Source organism: Carcharodon carcharias, chromosome 11 (assembly GCF_017639515.1).
Source record: "Carcharodon carcharias isolate sCarCar2 chromosome 11, sCarCar2.pri, whole genome shotgun sequence".
Taxonomy (NCBI): Eukaryota; Metazoa; Chordata; class Chondrichthyes; order Lamniformes; family Lamnidae; genus Carcharodon; species Carcharodon carcharias.
The window spans coordinates 11,195,865-11,216,141 of record NC_054477.1 but is presented as its reverse complement, the minus strand read 5'-3'; the positions used below and the strand labels follow the sequence as shown (position 1 = coordinate 11,216,141).

Genomic DNA, 20,277 nt, shown 5'->3' with positions numbered 1-20,277 from the left:
TGTTGATGGACATAAAACCTGACAGATGGCAGATGAGAGGCACCATCAAAACATGGCAACATTCCAGTTGTTTGCACAAGTCTGCAAAGCCTTTCAGTGCCTATGAGAAGAATTAATAAGGACTCATGTTTTTCCAGACTCTCTGTTTTGGGAACATCAGGAGAAAGTCTCGTAAGGCTGGAACAGAGCCAGAAATTTGTCGTAAATTGACACTATTTTCAGGATTCAGGGCTGCAGCCAGAGTGGATAAGTCAACAACTCAAGACTATGGGAGAAAGAACCAGGAACGTAGAGATGAGCCGAAGTGTCGACCCGTGTAAGATATTGGGAGACTTGATGTATGAGCCATGGGGAATCTTATCATTTTGTAGAGCTGTCTTGAACAGGCCAATTTGGGGTTAACATTTGTAATATAGTATGTATCAGTAATATAGTATGTATCAGTAATATAGTATGTGTAGTAAGTAAACTTGCCTTTCTTATAATAGAAGTTCTTACTCCTTTCAATACAGTTAGATACCTTTCTTATTACTTCTTATATCAATTATAATTGTTATATCACTATTATTATTTTATTCTTGTTTTAACATAACTGGAATGAGTGACAATGCCAAGTATTGTCCAGAGTACGGCTTCGAATCTAAGTGAGACTCCACAGGGAACTCTGACGCCCTAGCATATGAGGCTGCTGTCAACTGTAGAAACGTACCCTGGAAAGGATCAGCAGCTTGTAACAGAGGGGAAAACAGGAAAATAAAGAACTCAAGCTGTGTAGGGATGGAGAATGCCACCAGATCCAGGACAGGTCAGAATTAGACCACAAGGCTTTTCTAGGCTTAAACACCGATGATGTGGCATGGAAACATGAGTTGAGAAATACTGGTTCAGACAACCAAGTTCTGACCACTTTTTAAAAAAGCTGTGCATACATAACTACACCAAATGTCAGCAATGCTTTAAACCTAGAATTCCAAACAACATCCAATATTCAGGCTGAATTTTATTCATTTATGAGATGTGGGCATCGCTGCCTGGGCCAGCATTTATTGCCCATCCCTAATTGCCCTCAAAAAGGTGGTGGTGAGGTGCTTCTTGAACCGCTGCAGTCCATGTGGTGCAGGTACATCCAGAGTGCTGTTAGGGAGGGAGTTCCAGGATTATGACCCAGCAACAGTGAAGGAACAGTGATATATTTCCAAGTCAGGATGGTGTGTGGCTTGTAGGGGAACTTCCAGGTAGTGGTGTCCCACCTGTGTTCCATGTGTCTGCTGCTTTTGTTCTTCTAGCTGGTAGCAGTCCGGTGTTCGGAAGGTGCTGCCCAAGGAGCCTTGGTTGAGTGTCTGCAGAGCATCTTGGTGATGGTGCTCACTGCTGCCACTGTTAGTCGGTGGTAGAGGGAGTGGAATGTTTGTGGAAGGGGTGCAAATCAAGAGTGCTGTTTTGTCCTGGATGACGTCAAGCTTCTTGAGTGTTGTGGGAGCTGCACTCATCCAGGCAAGTGGGGAGTATTCAATCACACTCTTGACTTGTGCCTTGTAGATGGTGGACAGGCTTTGGGGAGAGAGGAGGTGAGTTACTCGTCGCACGACTCCTAGCCTCTGACCTGCTCTTGTAGCCACAGTATTTATATGGCTAGTCCATTTCAGTTTCTGGTCAATGGTAAACCCCAGGATGTTGATAGTGGAGGATTCAGTAATGGTAATGCCATTGAACATCAAGGGGCGATGGGTGGATTCTCTCTTGTTGGAGATGGTCATTACCTGACACTTGTGTGGCACGAATGTTACTTGCCACTTGTCAGCCCAAGCCTGGATATTGCCCAGGTCTTGCTGCATTTGGACATTGGCAGCTTCAATATCTGAGTCGTGAATGGTGCTGAAAATTGTGCAATCATCAGCGAGCTGCTGTCTTCTGACCTTATGATGGAAGCAAGGTCAGTGATAAAGCAGCTGAAGATGGTTGGGCCTAAGACACTACGCTGAGGAACTCCTGCAGTGATGTCTTGGAGCCGAACCACAACAACCCTCCTTTGTGCTAGGCATAACTCCAACCAATGAAGTATTTTCCCCTGATTCCCATTGACTCCAGTTTTGGTAGAGCTCCTTGATGCCACACTCAGGGAAGCAATGGCGTAGTGGCATTGTCACCTGGCTAGTAATCCAGAGACCCAGGCCATTGCTCTGGGGACCCGGATTCAAATCCTGGATTTAAAAGTCTGATGATGACCATGAAACCACTGTCGATTGCTGTAAAAACCCATCTGGTTCACTAATGTCCTTTAGGGAAGGAAATCTGCCATCTTTAGCTGGTCTGGCCTAAATGTGACCCCAGGCCCACAGCAATGTGTTTGACTCTTAAAAATGCCCTCTGAATAAGGGCAAATTGGCAAGAAATCCAGGCCTAGCCAGTGATGCCCACATCCCATGAATGAATTAAAAAAATTTTAAAAACTCAGTCAAAGGCAGCCTTGATGTCACTCACCTCACGAGTTCAGCTCTTTTGTCCATGCTTCTATGACACCTGTTTCTCTCTGCTCCCTTCCCCCACTCTGTGCTCCAGAGAGCCTATATACTAAAGTTATTTTAACACAATTTTAACACAAAATCAGGCGGAACAGTGGCTTTTACACCAATCCTAAAGTCTTTCCATAATCTACAATGCACAAGTCAGAAGCATGATGGAATATTCTCCACTAGCCTTGAAGAGTGCAGCTGCACAACGCTCAAAATCTGAGCTATCCATAACAAAGTCTCCCCATCCATCACCTTAAACATTCACTCCCACCACTAATGGCACACAATGGCAGCAGTGTGTACCATATAAGAGATGCTTTGCAGCAATTCACCAAGTCTCCTTAGCAGCACTTTCTAAACCTCTGCCACCTAGAAGGACAAGGGTATCAAACACATGGCAACATATCCAAAAATACATCCTTCTGCATGTGAGCTCTGAAGAAGGGTCATACAGACTCGAAACATTAACTGTTCCTCTCTCCACAGATACTGCTAGGCCTGCTGAGTTTTCTGTTTTTGTTTCAGGTTCCGCATGTCCTTCGATGACACTGGCTCTCCCCCAACCGCCTACAAGTTCCCCTCCAAATCACACACCATCCTGACTTGGAACTATATTGTTGTTCCTTCATTGTTGTTGGGGCAAAATCCTGGAACACCCTTCCTAACAGCATTGTAGGTGTACCACACAAACTGCAGCCGCTCATCAGAACCTTCTCAACAGCAACTGGGAATGGGCAATAAATGCTGGCCTTGCCAGTGATGTCAACATCTCATGAACAAATAAAAAGACATCACTAAATAACCCTCAATGGGCTAAGAGTTACACTGACAACCATTTTAATATTGCCAGCCAGGTTCACAACGTGGTGCATTCGCAAATACTGGAAACTACATGTGTTAATACACAAGGTCCTGTCCTTTGCAGACAGAAAGAACATGTACACACACTGCATTCGTTTCAGCTAAACAAAACAAGTGACAGCCATTTGCTGCTCAGGTTAAGCTGCCTGGTTTAAATTTCAAACAATGCTTAGTAGTTAACTATCAGTCACCATCACTGGTGCATTCTCCATGGCAATGCCACTTTCCAACCAGTCCTCTCTTCACAGACAGTATAAATTGTTATTTTCCCTCTTATATTGGTATTCTTGCGAGTGTCCTGATGAGTGCAAAATGAAAAGCTTAGACATGTCTCTTTTTTCAGCAGAACAAGTTCTGTTATACCAAAGGACGACACTACACGCAATAGATTTCAGAGAGTAAACTCAGGCCAAGTGCAAAATCAGCATTGCACCCAATCCCAATTTCCCAACAGGTACGTTAGGTTAAAATTACCCTCTATCATCAGGTTATTCCACCATGACAATGGTCGCAAAAAAACAGACAAACTCGACTCTGTATTTTAACAATACACGTCACTAAGTGGAGATCGGTAGTGGGAAACCTTCAATGTCCCTCCCCCACCCCCAACTCTGCCTCTGCCTGGCCTAAGGTGCTGAGCGAAAACGCAGCATCCCAGCTGAGATCAGCAAATGTGCCACGGTCTGACTTGGGACTCAAATCTGAGATCTGATCTAATGGAGTTTCTATTCTTTAGTGTACCATTGGACTAGCCCTTCATAAACTCTTTACAATAAATTGAAATTTCTCTCCCATACAACAGTGTGTTATGTCATCAAATATATCAAGTTATTAAAACAATTTTAAAAACACTCCAAAGAAAAAAAAACTTAAAATCGGTGATAGCAAGGCTGTCATGTCCCTCCTAGTGGAGTCTGGGTTTGAATGAGTTTAATACCGTGATCTGTCCTTTACCTGAGCAAGGAGAAGACACTGTACGAGTTCCTCACAGAGCTCTGGTCCACCTGTAGAAGGCTGCTCCTCTTCTTTTCAATGAGTTCCTGAGTAAAAAGAACAGTACTTTTCAATGGTCAGGGCTCAAATTAATTTGAAAGCAAAAGGATTTGTTTTTGTTTGTCTTTAGTCTAGGAAAAGATTACTCCTTGTTGCAAGCCTGTAGAAAAATGCAACAGCGCTCCCATGTGGCTTAAATTGCAGAATACACCAGGACATATATTCTGTTTCCTGAAACCCAATTGTGGAGCTACAACTAAAGCTTCTGTCTGCAGTTCCTGTTGGGCATCTAGTTTGAGGTGGACTCCAAAGGAAAAGCATTTCAAAGAACGATGCCTAGAAACTTGCAACAAATCTATAGCTAAAGTTAATGAATATTCTGCAATATATAGCCACTTAGACACTTTACTCAAGTCTTTGGTTGCTATCAAAATGCTACAACAGAAATGAGAATAGGCAATCAAATTAGCTAGTTATTTCTAAACTAGGATAGTGTCTGCTGGTAACGAGAACTTTGAGTTTGCTTGAACAAAAGGATAAACCAGAAACTACATAGTTTCTCCTCTTCTCTGTCTATATGGACAAGATATATCTTGTGCACGGCCTCTCCAAAAAAAAAAGCAACTTGAGAATTAAACAGCAGCAGATCAGTGTGCCGAGCTGGAAAAGAATGTCCTTAACTCCTGGTCCCACACCCAGTCCAACTTGTCCAATTATACCAGGTGTCAGGCAAACACATAATTCAGGCATTAGCACATCAGCTTCCTATAAACAGTTCAGGTGTTCCAAATTAACTTGACAACTGCTGTGACATCAATGTAAGCTACACGTTTGCAAATTTATGCTTACTGCTTCAAAACAACATACAGTAACTAATTCAGGCTACAGTCTATTATAAAGGAATTGATAACAGGACACTTAAAAAAATATCAATGGGCTTAGACAAAGCCAACATGGATCTACAAAAGGGAAATCCTGTTTGACAAACCTACTGGAATTCTTTGAGGATATAACGAGCAGAATAGAAAAGGGAAAACTAGTGGATGTGATATATCTGGATTTTTAGAAAGCATTTTGATAATGTCCCACATAAGGGGTTAGTGTGCAAATGAGTCTTTTTCGGAAGGTCAATCGGTGACTAGTGGCGTAACCGCAGGGGTCAGTGCCTGGGCCCCAGCTATTCACAATATATACCAATGATTTGGATGAAGGAGCCAAATGTAATATTTCCAAGTTTGCTGAGCGATGAAGAGGGTGTTAAGAAGCTTCAAGGTGATTTAGACAGATTAAATGAGTGGGCAAATACATCGCAGTGGATAAGTGTGAAGTTATCCACTTTGATAGGAAAAACAGAATGGCTGAGTATTATTTACGTGGTGATAGATTAGGAAATATTGTTGTACAAAGGGACTTGGGTGTCTTTGTACACCAATCACTGAAAGCAAGCAAACAGGTGCAGCAAGCAGTCAAGGCGGCAAACGGTATGTTGGCCTTCGTTGCAAGGATATCTTACTGCAGCTGTACGGGGCCCTGGTGAGACTACAGCTGGAGTATTGTATATACTTTTGGTCTCCTTACCTAAGAAAAGATACACCTGCTACACAGGAAGTGTGGCGAAGGTTCACCAGGCTGACTCCTAGCATGGCAGGATTGTTGTATGAGGAGAGACTGGGCCGACTAGGCCTGTATTCACTGGAGTTTATAAGAATGAGAAGAGATCTCATTGAAACATTGAATTCTGACAGGGCTGGTGTCAGAGATATAATAACGTTATTGGAATTTATTGGAAAATAGTGGTCTGTGTCTCTCTGTCTGTCAGACTTAATTGGATTAAAGGCAGCTGGTCTGGAGGCTTTAATGTAACAAAAGGTAAGCTAGGTTTGAAATGTTAAGTAGGTAAACATGGAGGAAATTTCGAATGTAAGGTGCAAAAGAACATTTGCATTTTGAAGTAAACCAGAGATTGTTTTCAAAAGAGGGAATGAAACGTGTCACCTAGCCAGGTGAAGTTCAGAAACAGTGAGTTTATTTTTCCCAAAGATTACTGGTAAAATTGGTACTATGATAAATTTTTATGATCAGAGAAATAAAGTCCAAAGACATAGCGAAACAATGGGATTTGCGTTCAAAAGGGGAAAATAGGTATAAAGGAGAAAAGGTCGTGTGTAAAGATAGGCATTTTAAGATCTGGCAATTGTGAAAAGCCCTCAGCATCTACACCTCAAGCTGCAGTCTACAGCGAACTGAAATTAAAACTTACTTTGAATTTGATTGTTCATGGTGTCAAGTTACTTTGCATGGGTCTTCTAAAATCTGTGTTCTACTGTTGCCTTAACGGAGGGGTAACTGGGAGTCAGATTAATTGGAGATTTAGAAGTTATTATAGTAGCAATGTGCGTGCTTAAAATCACTTCTCTTATTAATAAATGTTTAATTTAGTTTTGCAAAAAACTATATGGCCCAGTGTCTTATTAATACTGAATTCAAAGCCCACATCTCAAAACATACAAATTGCAAAAATAGTTGTGGCAGTTGTCTCAAGTTTCCCTCTGGAATTTGAACAACTCAGCATTTACAATCAGCTGTGCCATAACAGATGGACAGACTAGATGCAGTGATGATATTTCCTCTGGCTGCAGGGTCTAGAACAAGGGGTCACAGACTCAGGATACAGGATAGACCATTGAAGACTGAGATGGGGAGAACTTCTTCATTAAGAGGGTAGTGAACCTATGGAATTCTCTACCACAGAGGTTGTGGAGGCCAAGTTACTGAATATATTTGAGGAGGAAATAAATAGATTTCTGAACACTAAAGGCGTCAAGGGGATGGGGCAGAGACAGAAGGTCAGCCATGATCATACAGAATGGAGCAGGCTTGAAGGACCGAATGACCTATTCCTGCTTCTATTTGCTATGCTTGTATGCAACTGTACCAAACGTGGCACTTGAAAAAAGGTTAGGACAGCACATCACCATGTATTAGTAAGGTGCAGGTTTGAGCAACAATTCAGAGAACAGAAGAATTGTTAGGAGCAATTGTTGGGACTCAAACTAGCCCATTGTTTTTTTTATGCATCACCCCCACCTATCCACCTTCTCACACTATCTCTCACCACTTCTGAGCTAGAAATGCAAAGTGCCTCAAGCCCAGTTATACTCTCCATTTGAACAGCTGTCTCTGGTAACTTATTTTACATGTTTATTGTCCAAAGGGTGCACTTATTTTCTCTTTCTTTCATTTCGAAATGACAAAGGGGGGATAATATTTTCAGGAAAGGCAAAAACTGTGTGACATAAACATAGAATAAAACGGTCTTACCTTGTGATCAAAGGGTGTTCCATAGTAGCCATCATTCAATCCGAATATTACATCATTGGGATTGCGTGCACGAATCTAAACAAATGAAAGATAGCTATCCAATTAAAAATTTAAGATTAACACAAGCAGAATTTACAATGTCATGGGACAATAGTATCTGTAATTGCTATTTCCTTCATAATTCTCTCCTTCTCCCCAGAGACCTCTTAGTCTTTCTTCCAGACTGAATACCAGAACGCTGCTATCACTTCCTACATTGCAGCAATGTCTAAATTTCAAAATTGCTTTGGCGGCGCTAACACATTTGGGAAATCCTGAGGTAGGGAAAAGTGATATAAAACCAAATATATTTTTTTCTTATTAACAATCTTGTTTTTGGTAACAGTTTGGATTAGCCAGTAAACTGAATTAAGCAGCTTCAAATCATCAAGAGTAACCACATTTGTCACTAATGAATGTTTCACGATAACATACCATAATTCTGAACAGGTAACTACTTCTACTGGTGGAAATGCACTTAATCTGGAAACCAAATGCTGCATAAATACACCCCAATTTCTAACAGCGATCTAGCAAATTTAGAAAGTGTCCAACTACCCTGACATCATAGCCTAAAGGGTTCGTTCCCCGTGCCTGAGCAGAGGTCATGTGCCCCACAAAATATTTTGACCATTGTGCTTCAGGCCTGTTAGTTATTTATAACGACCCTTAGACAAATAACTTTTAATTTAAGGCATACTTTATAAAACCTCTTTCTTGTACACTACATTGAAATTATAATCTGTGAACTGTGGCCATTATTGCAAATGTGGTGGCAAATAAGCAAACAGCAAGCAAACCCAAACAGCAAAGGGGTAATGGCCAGATTACTTTATCATGGCAACCGTGTTATAAATATTGGCCAAGACACCAGAATTTTCTTGTTCTTATTTAAATAGTGCCACGGTATTTTAAACATTCACTTGAGTATAAAGTTGGAATAACATTTCATTCGCGAGAGGAGTTTCAGCTAAACAAAATAAGTGACATCCATTCACTGACTCATTCCTCAGGGCAATTCTTGACCAATCAGGGTCAAGCTGCCTGGCTTAAATTTCAAACAATGTTTTACAGTTAACTGTCAGTCACCATCACTGGTGCTTTCTCCATGTCAACACCACTTGTCTACCAATCAACACTTTATATACAATATAAATTTTTATTTCTCCCTTATATTGGTATTTTTGTGAAGTGTCCTGATGAATTCAAGATGAACAGCTTAGACATGTCTCTTTTTCAGCAATAATCCCAAAAATTAAGATCCCTGACATCAAATATTTATAATTAGCCAGTGCAGTGGGCTTTGAAGCACACCACGCAGATACAATATTTTTAAAAATTCATTTACGGGATGTGGGTGACGCTGGCAGGGCCAACATTTATTGCCTATCCCTAGTTGCCCTTCAGAATGTGATGGTGAGCTGCCTTACATGTGGAGCAGGTACACCATCAATGCTGTAAGGAAGGGAGTTCCAGGATTTTTTAACCCAGTGAGAGTGAAGGAACGGCAATATATTTCCAAGTTAGGATGGTGAGTGGGTTAGAGGGGAACTTTCAGGTGGTGGTGTTCCAATCGATCTGCTGCCCATCTTCCAGATGGTAGCGGTCGTGGGTGCGGAAGGTGCTGTCTAAAGGGGCCTTCATGAGATCCTGCAGTGCATCATTTAGATGGTACACACTGCTGCTGCTGCTGTGCGTCGGTGGTGGAAGGAGTGAATGTTTACGGATGTGGTGCCACTCAAGCAGGCTGCTTTGTCCTGGATCGTGTCAAGCCTCTTGAGCTTTGTGGGAGCTGCACTCATCCAGATAAGTGGGCAGTATTGCATCACACTTGGCTTGTGCCTTGTAGATGGAGGACAGGCTCTGGTAAGTCAGGAGGCAAGTTGCTCATCGCAGGATTCCTAGCCTCTGACCTGCTCTTGTGGCCACAGTATTTATATGGCTAGTCCAGTTCAGTTTCTGGTCAATGGTAACCTCCAGGATGTTGATCGTCAGGGATTCAGTGATGGTAACGCCAATGACCATCCAGGGGCGATGGTTAGATTCTCTCTTGTTGGAGATAGTCATTGCCTGGTTTCACTGTGGCACGAATGTTATTTGCCACTTGTCAAACAATGTAAGCATGGACAACAAAAACAGAATTACCTGGAAAAACTCAGCAGGTCTGGCAGCATCGGCAGAGCCGCGCCGATGCTGCCAGACCTGCTGAGTTTTTCCAGGTAATTCCGTTTTTGTTTTTGTTTTGGATTTCCAGCATCCGCAGTTTTTTTGTTTTTATCTCAATGTAAACATGGATGTCGCCCAGGTCTTGCTACATTTGGACATGGAGTGCTTCAGTATCTGAGGAGTCATCGTGAGCAGTGAACATTGAACAATCAGCAGCAAACATTCCCGCTTCAGAACTCATGGTAGAAGGAAGGTCATTGATGAAGCAGCTGAACATGGTTGGGCTGAGGACACTCCCCTGAGGAACTCCTGCAGTGATGTCCTGGAGCTGAGATGATTGACCTCCTACAACCATAACCATCTTTCTTTTGTGCTAGGTATAACTCCAGCCAGTGGAGAGTTTTTCCCATAGATTCCCATTGACTCCAGTTTTTCTAGGGCTCCTTGATGCCACACTCGATCAAATGCTGCCTTGATGTCAAGGGCAGTCTCTCTCACCACACCTCAGAAGTTCAGCTCTTTTGTCCACATTTAAACCAAGGCTGTAATGAGGTCAGGAGGTGAGTGGCCCTGGGTGTCAGTGAGCAGTTTATTGCTAAGCAAGTAACACCTGATAATACTATTGATGACTCCTTTCATTACTTTACTGATGATCAAGGGTAGAACGATGGGGCGGTAATTGGCCGGATTGGATTTGCCTTACTGTGTGTGTACAGGACACACCTAGGCAATTTTCCAAATAGCCGAGTAGATGCCAGTGTTGTAGCTGTATTAGAACAGCTTGGCTAGGGGCACGGCAAGCTCTGGAGCACAAATTTTCAGTACTAATGCCGGAATTGGGTCAGGACCCATAGCCTTTGCAGCATCCATTGCCTTCAGCCATTTCTTGATATCATGTGGAATGTATTGAATTGGCTGAAGACTAGTATGCAAGGAGCCACTTCAGCCTTCTCTTTTGCACTGATGTGCTGGGCTACCCCATCATTGAGGACGGGGATGTTTGTGGTGTCACCTCATCCAGTTAGTTGCTTAATTGTACACTACCATTCACAACTGGGTGTGTCAGGACTGCAGAGCTTAGATCTGATCCGTTGGTTGTGGGATCGCTTAGCTCTATCACTTTCTGCTTATGTTTTTTGGCATGCATCTACAATCCTGTGTTTTAGCTTCACCAGTTTGACACCTCATTTTTAGGTAAGCCTGGTGCTGCTCCTGGCATACCCTCCTGCACTCTTCATTGAACCAGGGTTGATACCCTGGCTTGATGGTAATGGTAGAGTAGTGGATATGCCAGGCCATGAAGTTACAGATTGTGTTCAAGTACAATTCTGCTGATGGCCCACAGCACTTCCTGGATGCCTAGTCTTGAGTAGCTAAATCTGTTTAGAAGCTATTCCATTTAGCACAGCGGTAGCGGCACACAACACGATGGAGGGTATCCTCAACGCCAAGTCAGGACTTCATCTCCACAACGACTGTACGATGGTCACTCCTACCACGATACTGTCATGGACAGATGCATCTGCGGCAGGCAGGTTGGTGAGGATGAGGTCAAGTACATTTTTCCCTCTTCTTGTTTCCTTCACCACCTGCCGCAGGCCCAGTCCAACAGCTACGTCATTTAGGACTCAGCCAGCTGGGTCAATTGTGGTGCTAACGAGCCAGTGATGGACATTGAAGTCCCCCACTCAGAATACATTCTGCGTCCTTGCCACCCTCAGTGCATCCTTCAAGTGGTGTTCAACATATAGAAGGACTGATTCATCAGCTGAGGGAGGCCAGTACGTGGTAATCAGCCGGAAGTTTCTTTGCCCATGTTTGACGTGATGCTACGAGACTTCATGGGGTCCAGAGTTGATGTGTTGGGCTCCCAGGGCAACTCCCTACCGAATATATACCACTGTGCCACCACCTCTGCTGAGTCTGTCGTGCCGGTGGGACAGAACATCATGTGATGGTGGTGTCTGGGACATGACCTGTAAGATATGATTGAGAGGATGACTGTCAGGCTGTTGCTTGACTAGTCTGTGAGACTGCCAAAATTGGGAGAGCTCTTGCTTCCAGATGTTAGTAAGGAGAACTTTGCAGAGTCGAGTTTGCCGTGGTCATTTTCGGTGCATAGGTCGATGTCGGGTGATCCGTCCGGTTTCATTCCTTTTTTGAGACATTGATACAACTGAGCGGCTTGCGAGGCCATTTCAGAGGGCAGTTAAGAGTCAACCGCATTGTTGTGGGTCTGGAGACACATGTAGGCACAACCAGGTAAGGATGGCAGATTTCCTTCCCTAAAAAGGACATTAGTAAACCAGATGGGTTTTCACAATAATCAAGAGGTTTCATGATCTTCATTCGACGACATAGTTCCAGATATTTATTGAATTCAAATGCCACCTTCAAACCTGGGTCCCCAGAGCATTACCCTGGGTCTCTGGATTACTAGTCCAGCAACAATATCACTACGCTATCGCCTCCATCGCACTCAACCAGGCAAGTGGAGAGTATTCCATCACACACCTGACTTGTAGATGGCAGAGGCGCTCTGGGGAGCCAGGAGTAGAGTTACTCGTGATAGGATTCCTTGCCTCTCACCTGCTCTTGCAGCCACAGTATTTATATAGCTAGCCCAGTTAAGTTTCTGGTCAATGATATCACCCCCAGCATATTCACAGTAGGGGGTTCCGTGATGGTAATGCCACTGAATGTCAAGGGGTGATGGTTAGATTCCCTTTTGTTGGAAACGGTCCTTCTCTGGCATAAGCCAATGAACTCATGTCAAGGTCACACTGGGCCCAAACATAGATACTGTATTAGTTAAGAAATGCAATCCAACAGAATGCATGCCCGATTAGTGAACAAACTAAGTTTAAGTGACTCAAAGAAAGCCACCATGGTCCATTTAATCTCTTTAGTTGAAGCAGGATGCATGGTGGTGAACCGGAAGATTTAAAAACACACAAAATGGCAAAATCTCAATAGAAAAAAATTTGCATAGTTTATATGTAATAAAATATTAACTCAGTCAAAATTTGAAAACATTAAGGGTTGCCCTCTTTAGATTTTTTAACCTTGTGGCATTGGTTAGAGTGGAATATACGAAGCCAAATTTTCCATTTTAGCTGAATTGAGATACATTGCCAGTATGATGGGGCATGCACCCGCCACACAACTATGTCTGACCCAGGAAAATCCTCTGGCCTTGTTAACATACTTGTTAGCAGAGAGATGCAATGGTAATAATCACTCTTGCAGCAGCCTTCAAGCTGCTGGTGAAATAGAATTTTCTTCCTGTATATAATTGTCCTGGTTCTCTGGATATAAAAAGTTTAACATCCCTCCTCCCATCACCACAACAGCACTAGAAGTCAGGCATGAACAGGACCCCTAATAACCTGCATTGCCACTGTTCAAATCACAGGAAACATGTTGGAAAGCACATTTTCCTTTTCAATATGTTCTTACAGTACAGCCTGCTATGGCAAATCAAGGGGTGTAAATACTGGTAGAGTATATAGCAGCAAGTTTCTTTGACATGTTTCCTGCCCAATCTCCAATAAATAAACAAAGTGGCAAAGGGAAGGCTGCTATATTTGAAGAGGAAGAACAGAGATTCCCAGGATGTTATCACAACCATAAGATTACAGATTTGATCCTGGGGGTATCTGTCAGCAATAAAGGCAAATTCCAGTGGAGTCAGCATCCCTGGGAGAGTTAATATTCCCACATGAGACTGCTACTTCATGATCCCTACTGATAGGGAGACCTGTACATACAATGGCTGAGAACCTTTATTCTAGCTAACTAGTAATACAGCTCCTGCGCTTGTTCTACCAATCCAGCACTTAGTATTTAAAAGTTTGAAAACTGTTGGAGTCCATTATTAAGGAAGAAATAACATGACATCTAGAAAAGCTTAACATAATCAGAGTCAACATGGTTTTGTGAAAGTAAAATCATGTTTGACAAATTTGCCAGAGTTCTTTGAGGATATAACAAGCAGAGTTGATGAAGGGGAATCTATAGATGTAGTGTATTTGGATTTCCAGAAAGCATTCGATAAGGTACCACATAAAAGGTTATTGCACAAGATAGGAGCTCACGGTATTGGGGTGAATGTATTAGCATGAATTCAGGATTGGTTAACACAGAAAAGGCAGTCAGGATTAATATGTCTTTTTCAGGTTGAAAAGGCATAACTAGTGGAGTGCCACAAAGATCAGTCCTAGGGCCTCAATTATTTACTAACTATATTAATGACTTGGAGGAGGGGGCAGAGTGCAATGTATTCAAATTTGCTAATGATACAAAAATAGGTGGGAGGGCATGTTGTGATGAGGACATAAGGAATCTGCAAGAGGATATAGACAGGTTGAATGAGTGGGCAAAAGCTTGGCAGATGGAGTTTAATGTAGCCAAAGTGTGATGTCATGCACTTTGGTAGAAAGAATCAAAAGGCAGACTTATTTAAATAGAGACTCCAAAAATGTGCAGCAGATAAGGACCTGGGTGCTCTTGTGTATGAAAAGTTAGCATGCAGGTGCAGCAAGTAATTAGGAAGGTAAATGGAATTTTGGCCTGTATTGCTAGCGGGTTGGAGTTTAAAAATAGGGAAGTCTTGTTACAACTGTACAAGGGGTGCTGGTGAGGATACACCTGGAGTAATGTGTACAGTTTTGGTTCCCGTATTTAAGAAATGATATACTGGCATTGGAGGCAGTTCAAAAGAGATTCACTAGGCCGATTCCTGGGATGAAGAGTTTGACTTATCAAGAACAGCTAAACAGATTAGGCCTTTATCCATTACAGTTTAGAAGAATGAGGGGTGATCTTATTGAAACATACAAGATTCTGATGGGGCTTGCCAGGTGAGAAGGTGTTTCCACTAGTGGGGAAATCTCAAACTAGGCGACAGTTACAGAATAAGGGGGCACTCATTTAAAACTGAGATGTGAAGGAATTTCTTCTCTCAGAGGGTAGTGAATGTCTGGAATTCTCTACCCCAGAGAATTGTAGAGGCTAGATCACTGAAAATATTTAAAGAGGAGGTAGATAGATTTTTGAAATATCGGGGAGTGGGGGGCTATGAGGAACTAGCATGAAAGAGGAGTTGAGCCCAGGGGCAGATGAGCCATGATCTTATTGAATGGCAGGGCAGGCTTGAGGCTGAATGACCTACTCCAGCTTCTATTTCTTATTTTCTTATGTCCTAACTCTAGGAGAAGACAACACTGAATTCCTGCATCACATCAAAATAACTGCGCACACTTAAAACTCTCTTTAGTAACTTAATTCACCATGAAGGAAGTACAATCAAGAATGAACCAATTTGGTAACAAGTGTACAGTGGCCAGACGAAGGGGTGGAACAACATTTTATTCTCCTCATCTGAAGAGCTCACTAGCTGAATTAGCTCCAACTGTGGCAAGCCAATTAGTTCCAATATTTCTCATTTCAAGATGAATTTCAGCTCAGCTGATCACATTATCGACCGCTCAAATGAGTGAATTGCTTGAGAAATATACAAACAAAAACTGATTTTGCCTTGTAGCCTGCTCAGGCCAACACCTGGAGAGTGCCTTAATACTATTTCATATAATGGAGGGATCGTCAGATACAAAATGAATTTTTAAAAATTTTTTTCATGGGATGAGAGCGTCGCTGGCTGCACCTGCATTCGATGCCCATCCTTAATTGCACTCGAGGTGGTGGTGGTGATTCATCTCTTGAACCGCTGTAGTCCATGTGCTGTCGGATCACCCAGTGTTGCGATGAAGAGAGTTCCAGGATTTTGATCCAACGGTAAAGGAACAGCGATATACTTTTAAGTCCAGATGGCGTGTTAGTTGGAGAGGAACTTGAAGGCAGTGTTCCCATGCATCAGCTGCCCTTGTCCTAGGTGGTAGAGATTGCAGGTCTGGAAGGTGCTGTTTAAGAAGCCTTGGTGAGTTGCTGCAACACATCTTGGGATGGTGCACACTCCTCCTAGCACTGTGTGGTGGTGGTGGAGGGAGAGGATGTTGAAGGTGGGTGGGGTGCCATTCAAGTGGGTTGCTTTGTCCTCGATAGTGTCCAGGTTCTTCAGTATTGTAGGGCCGAACAATTCCCCATCCACCACTACTCTCCTCCGTCTGGCTGAACTTGTTCTCCCACTAAACAATTTCTCCTTAAAATCCTCTCACTTCCTCCAAATAAAAGATGTGGCTATGGGTACCCGCATGGGCCCCAGTTATGCCTGTGTCTTTATGGGGTATGTGGAACATTCCTTGTTCCAGTCCTACTTCGGCTCCCTTCCACAACTCTTTCTCTGGTACATCGATGATTGCTTCGGTGCCGCTTCTTGCGTCTGGACCTGGAAAAACTTATTAATTTTGCTTCAAATTTCCACCCCTCCATCATTTTCACATGGTCTATCTCTGGCATTTCCCTTCCCTTCCTTGACCTCTCTGTCTCAATCTCTGGTGATAGACTATCCACCTGTATCCATTACAAGCCTACCAACTCCCACAGCTACCTCGACTACAGCTCCTCACACCCTGCTTCCTGTAAGGACTCCATCCCATTCTCTCAGTTCCTTCACCTCCGTCGCATCTGTTCTGATGATGCTACCTTCAAAAACAGTTCCTGACATGTCTTCCTTCTTTCTTAACCGAAGTTTTCCACCCACGGTGGTTGACAGGGCCCTCAACCGTGTCCGGCCCATTTCCCACGCATCCACCCTCATACCTTCATCTCCCTCCCAGAAACATGATAGGGTCCCCCTTGTCCTCACTTATCACCCCACCAGCCTCCTCATTCAAAGGATCATCCTCTGCCATTTCCGCCAACTCCAGCATGATGCCACCACCAAACACATCTTCCCTTCACCCCCTGGCAGCATTCCGCAGGGATCGTTCCCTCTGGGACACCCTGGTCCACTCATCCATCACGCCCTACACCTCAAACCCCTCCCCACGGCACCTTCCCATACAACCGCAGAAGGTGCAACACCTGCCCCTTTACTTCCCCTCTCCTCACCATCCAAGGGCCCAAACACTCCTTTCAAGTGAAGCAACATTTCACTTGCACTTCCCTCAATTTAGTCTACTGCATTCGTTGCTCCCAATGCGGTCTCCTCTACATTGGAGAGACCAAATGCAGACTGGGTGACCGCTTTGCAGAACGCCTTCGGTCTGTCCGCAAGCATGACCCAGACCTCCCTGTTGCTTGCCATTTCAACACTCCACCCTGCTCTCATGCCCACGTCTGTCCTTGGCCTGTTGCATTAGTCCAGTGAAGCTCAACGCAAACTGGAGGAACAGCACCTCATCTTCCGACTAGGCACTTTACAGCCTTCCGGACTGAATATCGAGTTCAATAATTTAGATCATGAACTCTCTCCTCCATCCCCCCCTTTTTTTCTCCAATAATTTGTATAGGTTTTTCTTTTCCTACCTATTTCCATTATTCTTAAATGTATTCCCATCCATTGTTTTATCTCTACCTTTTAGCCTATTTCGATTCCTTCACCCCACCCCACCCCCACTAGGGCTATCTGTACCTTGCTTGTCCTGCTTTCTACCCTTAATTAACACATTCCTTAGATAATATCACCACCTTCAACACCTCTTTGTCCTTTTGTCTCTGACATCTTTTGGTTATCTCCACCTATCACTGGCCCTCTATCCAGCTCTACACCCACCACCCCCAAACCAGCTTATATCGTGCTCCTCTCCACAGATGCTGCCAGACCTGCTGAGTTTTTCCAGGTATTTTTGTTTTTGTTTTGGATTTCCAGCAGTTTTTTGCTTTTATCTTCAGTATTGGAGCTGCACTCATCCAGGCAAGTGGACAACATTCCATCACACTCCTGACTTGCAAGACGGTTGACAGGTTTTGGGGAGTCAGCGGGAGAGTTACTCTCCGCAAAATTCCCAGCCTCTGACCTGCTCTTGTAGTCACAGTATTTATACGGCTGGTCCAGAGACAAACAGCATGGTCATTTACAGTGAGAGCGCGAGAGATATCATGAAGCTATTAATGTATATATTATTGGAAAATATTTTCTTTTTATAGAGGTTTAGTCTGTGGGTGTGTCTCAATTGGATTAAAGCCAACTAGTCTGGGTGCTTTGATGTGTACTAGTTTTGATATGTAAGAGAGATACCGTGAATTTGAATTTTTTGAATGGAGCATTCAAGAAATGGGGTGAAAACTTGATACCTATCTAGCAGCTACCAAGCAATACATTGATATTGCTAATAAAATTAGTACAATGAAAAGGGTTTAATTGTTAAAAGGTGAAGTTCAAAGAGGCTGGTGAGACAATGAGAATTTAAATTCAATCATTGGCGGTAGCTATAACTTCAGCAGTTTTCGGGTGTGCAGAGCAGAGGCAATGTAAGATCAAAGGCAGCTGTAAGCTTCCAACTGTCTCCACAGGATCCAAAGTGCAACGAACTTCATTTTGAATGCATAAGGTGAAAATGCTTTGCATCCTGTCTGGGTAAGCCTATGGTTTACTGGAGATTAGATGGGGAATTTGTTAAAAGTTATGATCATAGTAATTTGAAGCCATGTGCATATATTTCAATCTGTGTAAGTTAATAAAATGTTTCAATTAGTTTAATGTAAAGCTTCGAGAACTGGTGGTCTGGTTCCTGAATATAGAGTCGCATCTCAAACATAACACTTAAAATTATAGGTTATGACAGTTGTTTAAAGCTTTCCTCTGGGATTTTTAAATTACTCCGCTTTACCAACTGTATCGGTCATACAGAGAGGAGCAGGGCCTTTAACAGTGAGAAAGTGAGAGAAGTGTGTGAGACCATTAAGGAGCGCAAGAGGGAAAAGCACGCAGAGGCCAGCTGATTAGTGAGTAGGATTAGTGAGCCTTTCTAGTCTTTAAAGTAAAGTGAAGTCTTAAGTTTGTGTTTAGATCTCTAGTGTTCTTTTCCTCTTTGCCTTAAAGATAGCTTGTTAAGTATAAGATCGATACTGGTGTGTATAAAAAAATTATAATATAGTGTAATGAGTGAGGGATACTAGAGTAGTTAATTAATAAATTGAATAAAATACGATATCGATGGCAGGACAAGGGATAATATTAGGTCCAAAGAGGGACATATAAAATTGCCAGAAAAAGCAGCAAGCCTGAGGATTGGGAGCAATTTAGAATTCAGCTAAAGTAGACGATCAATCTTTGATCAATCTTTTTAAGGGGAAACTGGAGTGAGATAGTGAACTTGCAAGGAACATATAAATTGACTGTAAAGGCATTGATAAATATGTGAAGAGAAAAAGATTAGCCAAGGCAAATGTAGGTCCCCTACAGTTAGAAACGGGGGAAATTATAACGGGGAACAAAGAAATGGCAGAAGAATTGAACTAATATTTCGGCTCTTTCTTTACAAAAGGGCAGGGCATTTAGGACGGGGATGAGGAAAAATTTCTTCACTCAGTGGTCAAGCTGTGGAATTCTCTACCACAGAAGGCCGGGTCACTGAACGAAATTGATAAATTTTTGGATATGGGTGGCATCAAGGGGTACAGAGAGAAAGCAGGAATTTGGCTTTGAGATAGAGGAACAGACATGGGAAGGGGGTGGGGGGGGAGAAACAGAGAGATCGGGGGCTGGTGGGGAAGCGAGAGAGATCGGGGGCTGGTGGGGAAGCGAGAGAGATCGGGGGCTGGTGGGGAAGCGAGAGAGATCGGGGGCTGGTGGGGAAGCGAGAGAGATCGGGGGCTGGTGGGGAAGCGAGAGAGATCGGGGGCTGGTGGGGAAGCGAGAGAGATCGGGGGCTGGTGGGGAAGCGAGAGAGATCGGGGGCTGGTGGGGAAGCGAGAGAGATCGGGGGCTGGTGGGGAAGCGAGAGAGATCGGGGGCTGGTGGGGAAGCGAGAGAGATCGGGGGCTGGCGGGGAAGCGAGAGAGATCGGGGGCTGGTGGGGAAGCGAGAGAGATCGGGGGCTGGCGGGGAAGCGAGAGAGATCGGGGGCTGGTGGGGAAGCGAGAGAGATCGGGGGCTGGCGGGGAAGCGAGAGAGATCGGGGGCTGGCGGGGAAGCGAGAGAGATCGGGGGCTGGCGGGGAAGCGAGAGAGATCGGGGGCTGGTGGGGAAGCGAGAGAGATCGGGGGCTGGCGGGGAAGCGAGAGAGATCGGGGGCTGGCGGGGAAGCGAGAGAGATCGGGGGCTGGTGGGGAAGCGAGAGAGATCGGGGGCTGGCGGGGAAGCGAGAGAGATCGGGGGCTGGCGGGGAAGCGAGAGAGATCGGGGGCTGGTGGGGAAGCGAGAGAGATCGGGGGCTGGCGGGGAAGCGAGAGAGATCGGGGGCTGGCGGGGAAGCGAGAGAGATCGGGGGCTGGCGGGGAAGCGAGAGAGATCGGGGGCTGGCGGGGAAGCGAGAGAGAT

The 20,277-nt window shown here is 44.0% G+C and overlaps 1 protein-coding gene across 3 annotated transcripts in view; it reads right to left on the bottom strand.

Annotated features, from left to right (window-relative positions):
- Nucleotides 1-20,277, bottom strand: part of uvrag (UV radiation resistance associated gene) — a 334,856-nt gene that overhangs the window by 239,328 nt on the left and 75,251 nt on the right. For all 3 annotated transcript variants that reach the window (XM_041198896.1, XM_041198894.1, XM_041198893.1), the window contains 2 exons: nt 7,689-7,763; nt 4,329-4,414 (listed from right to left, as the gene is read on the bottom strand). In XM_041198896.1, coding sequence (XP_041054830.1) covers nt 4,329-4,414; nt 7,689-7,763 — 161 coding nt within the window. The remainder of the gene's footprint in view (nt 1-4,328; nt 4,415-7,688; nt 7,764-20,277) is intronic.